The sequence below is a fragment of the Suricata suricatta genome, chromosome 8, assembly GCF_006229205.1.
Source record: "Suricata suricatta isolate VVHF042 chromosome 8, meerkat_22Aug2017_6uvM2_HiC, whole genome shotgun sequence".
Taxonomy (NCBI): Eukaryota; Metazoa; Chordata; class Mammalia; order Carnivora; family Herpestidae; genus Suricata; species Suricata suricatta.
Window position 1 is genome coordinate 584,924 of NC_043707.1, and position 5,209 is coordinate 590,132.

The 5,209-nt window shown below is 62.7% G+C and overlaps 1 protein-coding gene across 2 annotated transcripts in view; it reads left to right on the top strand.

Annotated features, from left to right (window-relative positions):
- FBXL16 (F-box and leucine rich repeat protein 16) overlaps positions 1-5,203 on the top strand; it is a 9,896-nt gene extending 4,693 nt beyond the window's left edge. For both annotated transcript variants that reach the window (XM_029949270.1, XM_029949268.1), the window contains exons 2-6: positions 2,084-2,742; positions 3,411-3,919; positions 4,327-4,411; positions 4,749-4,812; positions 5,012-5,203. In XM_029949270.1, the coding sequence (XP_029805130.1) occupies positions 2,098-2,742; positions 3,411-3,919; positions 4,327-4,411; positions 4,749-4,812; positions 5,012-5,160 (1,452 nt within the window). In that variant the 5' untranslated portion in view covers positions 2,084-2,097 and the 3' untranslated portion in view covers positions 5,161-5,203. The remainder of the gene's footprint in view (positions 1-2,083; positions 2,743-3,410; positions 3,920-4,326; positions 4,412-4,748; positions 4,813-5,011) is intronic.
- Positions 5,204-5,209: the final 6 nt, after the last annotated feature.

The following is a 5,209-nucleotide window of genomic DNA, read 5'->3' on the forward strand; positions in this document are numbered from 1 at the left end:
CACCGGCCGCTGTCCGCCGCCGAGCCCGCCGGGGCCTGGCCTCCGAGCACGCGCACAGCGGCTGGAAGGGCGCTGTCCATGGTGCTACGCGCCGGCCGCGCCCGGCCTGCGGCGGAGGCCGGGTGGGCGGCGGGCCCCGAGCCGTGAAATCCTGGCGCCCCGCTCTGGGGACACAGAACGTATTCAGGCTGGGGCTGCCTCTCTGAACCCAGCACAGCCCACAGGAGGGAGTCGACAGGACAACCTCTCTCTCCCCTGGTCCCAGGAGTGGGGGCCAGTCGTGGGCTTCACCCTGTCCCTCCAAGAAGCACTTCTGACCCACAACGGTCTCCTCCTCACATGCTGTTTTAAGAGAGATGAGGCAGCCTTCGTGTCAGGTTGCTCCTCCCACCCCCAGCACTGTGGGTAAACGCTAACTCCTTGGAGCGTCAGGTTCCTAATCTGAAAGTGAGGTTAACAGTGGTGCCCCCCAAACACACATGGGGCTGACATGAAGCTGGAGCACATGATCATCCTAGTGGACATCCAGCAAATGTTGTTACGAATGTCAGGGTTAACCAGTGTGAGGCTGCGACTCTCTGGTCATGAACTGCAGTAAAGGGACAGCCAGGGTGGGCTAGCTTCCCCTGGAGAGGACAGGCCTAATGTGGATTGCCAGGCTGGAGGCAGTCAGAGCAGGAAGGCCTTCTGACCCAAAGCTGGGTTGGTAGCCATGAGGCCATGTATTCTTGTAGACCCCAGGTCCCAGCCCAGGTTGGCAACCCCTCCCTGGATGTGGAAGGCCAGCAAGGGTTGTCCTGGCTTGGAAGCCAGTGGGAGGCTGCTGCTGGGTAGAGCAGGGCAGGGCAGCGCACTTCCCTTCCTCCCTCCCGAAGGCTCCTTACCCCTTCCCCTCAGGCTGGGCATGGGGCTCTGAAGCAACCTCCTCACCACGTTCTAAATGCTGATGGTGAGCCATACATTATGCTTAGCCCTTTTCACATGTTGTCCTGTGGGAGTGTATCATCTTTTCTCAGGCTCAGAAGTAAGGAAAGTAGGGGTCAGAGAAAAGAAGTGCCTCACTGAGGCCACAGAGCCAGGGTGTGTGACCCCAGAGCTTGTATGGCTGAACCACTGGGTGCACTGCCTTTCCTCGGGATGTCTGGGGTGAGGATGGGCAGGAGATCTGGAATGTGGAGCAGATGGTGGCACTGTGATGGTCCCCCTGCCCCCCACTCCAGGGCTCTCTGTGCTCAAAGCCATCTGCCACCCATTCACAACCTCAGAGCCCTGCGGGGGGGGGGGGGGACACTGACGTGGTTTCAGTCATACCCTGTGAGGAACTCTCTACAAATAAGCTTCCACAGCCAGCTCTGGTCCAAGCTTCGGCTCCACCACTTACTGTGGCCTTGGGCTAACAATTCATGCTGCTTTATTTTCCTCATCTGTACAATGGGCACAGTCATCATAGCATCATCCTCAATGGGTTAGATGGAAGATTAAAGGATGGTATGTGTCCAGGGATCACTGTCCTGGCATCATAGTAAACCTTGCCCTTTCTTTGGACAGACTATGAACCACAGAACCTCCAGTAGCCACTGAAATGTTCAGGGGCTGGTATGTGAGTCCCAGGGTGCTAGAACCACTCCTAAGAAGCATGTTGGAACCCCATGGTGGAGGGGCCAGAGACCACCCCACACCAGCTCCCTCAGTTTCCTAGTTCTTGTCCACGTAGAGGTAGGCCTGGCAGGCACTGATATTGGGCATCAGGGCAGTAATTGTGAAGGGACAGTCATGGGCAAGTGTCTGTCTGTCGCTGCCTCTCTTCTCTCATCTCTAGAAGAAGAACCATAGTTCTTAGGTGTCAAAAAGATCTCTGAATACAGGTTGAGCTTGGTGCACATAGTAGGTGCTCAGGGAATGTCATGGCCATGAACAGCCCTGATCTGTTGCTCCTCACTGTCAGGGAAGGAGGGACTTGGATTCAGATCCTTTCTGTTGGGTGGTTCTGGGAGTGCCTTGGGAGGAGATGCCCTGGGTTGGGAAGGAGCCCAGCCCTGCTCTGGCAGGAGATTCATTACCCCCTCCTGGACCCTGTCTGCAGATCGAGCGAGGAAGATGTCGAGCCCGGGTGTGGACGGGGACCCCAAGCCTCCATGCTTGCCTCGCAATGGCCTGGTAAAGCTGCCGGGCCAGCCCAACGGCCTGGGTGCGGCCAGTATCACCAAGGGCACACCAGCTGCCAAGAACCGCCCCTGCCAGCCGCCACCCCCACCCACCCTCCCACCCCCAAGCCTGGCTGCCCCACTGCCACGGGCTGCCCTGGCTGGGGGCCTGTGCCCCCCAGCGGGGCTCCCCCTTGGTGGACCAGCCTCAGCCCCAGTTCCTGGGCCCCCAGTGGAGCGGCCGCCACTGGCCACAGATGAAAAGATCCTCAATGGCCTCTTCTGGTACTTCTCAGCCTGTGAGAAGTGCGTGCTGGCCCAGGTGTGCAAGGCCTGGCGGCGTGTGCTCTACCAGCCCAAATTCTGGGCGGGCCTCACACCTGTGCTGCATGCCAAGGAGCTCTACAATGTGCTGCCTGGTGGCGAGAAGGAGTTTGTGAACCTGCAGGGCTTCGCTGCGCGGGGCTTTGAGGGCTTCTGCCTGGTTGGTGTCTCCGACCTGGACATCTGTGAGTTCATCGACAACTACGCCCTCTCTAAGAAGGGCGTCAAGGCCATGAGCCTCAAGCGCTCCACCATCACCGACGCCGGCCTGGAGGTGCGCCCCGCCGGTGTCCTGGAAGGGACAGGGGTGGGGCGGGCAGGGCTGAGCCGCTGCGACTGAGCTGGGGGCTGGGGCGGGGCAGCGGGGGAGGGGGATCCCAGAGGAGACCCTGGGCATACAAGGAGCAAAGCAGCTGAGAGCGGCGCTGGTCTCTGCAGAGCACGGGTCTGGGGGAGGGAAAGCAGGACTGGCTGCATAAGTGGGGGACCCGGTCCAAAACGGACTTTCAAGTCCCTAGCTCAAAGATGATTAAGAATTTCAAGACCGCAACATCAAAGCAGTCAGTCAGGTAGAGCCCCCTCTGAGCTCAGGGCCCTACATGCCTGTGAGGCCAGGCTTGGGTGGGGAGGATGCTGCAAGGGAGCAGGAGCTCGGTCAGAGGAGCAGCTGTGCAGGCTGCCCCTTCCCCAGGGCCAGGGCTCTAGCCATCCACATCCTTAACACCAAGTGCTCCAGAGTCCCTGCCCTGGTGAGGCCCTGAGCTCCCAGGTCCCCTGCGACCTCTGCCTCTTCTCTTAGAACGTTGTTGTGATGTGACACACACATCATAAAGTGCACTTGTCTTGCTTTACACCCGTCTACACTGCTTTCTGCCCCTCAGCGGGCTCCTGCGGCCTGTCTCCTGCCATCCTCACCACGCCCTGCTGCTCACCCACCTGCAGGTGATGCTGGAGCAGATGCAGGGGGTTGTGCGCCTGGAGCTGTCAGGCTGCAACGACTTCACCGAGGCGGGGCTGTGGTCCAGCCTGAGCGCGCGTATCACCTCGCTGAGCGTGAGCGACTGCATCAACGTGGCCGACGACGCCATTGCGGCCATCTCGCAGCTGCTACCCAACCTGGCCGAGCTGAGCTTGCAGGCCTACCACGTGACGGACACAGCGCTGGCCTACTTCACAGCACGCCAGGGCCACAGCACGCACACGCTGCGCCTGCTCTCCTGCTGGGAGATCACCAACCACGGCGTGGTCAACGTGGTGCACAGCCTGCCCAACCTCACCGCGCTCAGCCTCTCCGGCTGCTCCAAGGTCACCGACGACGGAGTCGAGCTCGTGGCCGAAAATCTGCGCAAGCTGCGCAGCCTTGACCTTTCGTGGTGCCCGCGCATCACCGACATGGCGCTCGAGTACGTGGCTTGCGACCTGCACCGCCTGGAGGAGCTGGTGCTGGACAGGTGCGCGCGTCCGCCCCTCCCCCGCGGGCAGTGGGGGGCGGGGCGGGGGGCGGGGCGAGACCGGCGAGACCCTTGGAGCTGGGAGCCTAGACTAGCGGACTGACTCGTAGCGGAGTGGCGCTGCGGCGCAGCGGGGAGTGGGTTGAGGGTCGGTGCGCACAAACGCGGGATCCAGGGTGCGCCATCTGGCAAGCATGGGGCTGAACCGCTGACCCCAGAACGGTCGGTACCACCAAGCAACCACGGTAGGGGGCTGGGGAGAGTGTGTGGAAAAGGCAGCTCTATCGTCGGTGCTGCCAGAGGGGAAGTTTCAGGCCTGGCCAAGCTGGGAAGAGGAGAAAGGAGGCGGAGCTGAGGGGCGGGGCAAGGTGTTTTGAAGGTGGGCAGCGCCCGTCTTGCACCCACAGGTGTGTACGCATCACGGATACTGGCCTCAGCTACTTGTCCACCATGTCGTCCCTCCGCAGCCTCTACCTGCGATGGTGCTGCCAGGTACCGGCCCTCCTCGCCTCCGAAGACTGGGGAGTGGTCAGGGGAGGTGGGGGACTCGGCCCTCCCCGCCCACACAATCCGCTGACCTGATTCTGGAAGGATCAGAGGACGTTTGGGATCTCTCCACACAGAGTGGGCGACATGGGGCGAGTGCACGGACTCTCTGGGGCCCTCAGCGCCCCTCCCCAGCTGCTTCCTAGCTCCTTGAGAAGCCGAGAAACCCCCGTTTTGAGCCCTGCCCCCTGCCCCTCCAGCAGCTCCAGGCCTAAGGCCTGGCCCTAGAAGTGGGCTCCCCCAGGGCGCGAGTGGAGGTCGTTAACCCACCCCTCCCGCCCAGGTGCAGGACTTCGGGCTGAAGCACCTCCTGGCCATGAGGAGTTTGCGTCTCTTGTCTCTGGCAGGTGAGACCCCTGCCGCCCTTCCAAGACAGTGACCGCCCACCCCCACCTAGTCCGACTCCGCCAGCCCTGCCGGGTCCCTCCGCCGACTCATACCTGGGGCTGCCTCCCGGGGTCCCAGGCCCCAGGCCGCAGGGAGCCGCCGGGGAGCTGGGCCCGGCCCCGCGCGCTCAGGCGCCGCCTCGCCTCCCGTCCGCTGCAGGCTGCCCGCTGCTGACCACCACGGGGCTGTCGGGCCTGGTGCAGCTGCAGGAGCTGGAGGAGCTGGAGCTGACCAACTGCCCCGGGGCCACCCCCGAGCTCTTCAAGTACTTCTCGCAGCACCTGCCCCGCTGTCTCGTCATCGAGTAGCGCCGGCCGCCCCGCCCCCGGCGCAGGAAGCCGCCCCGCTGCGCGCGGG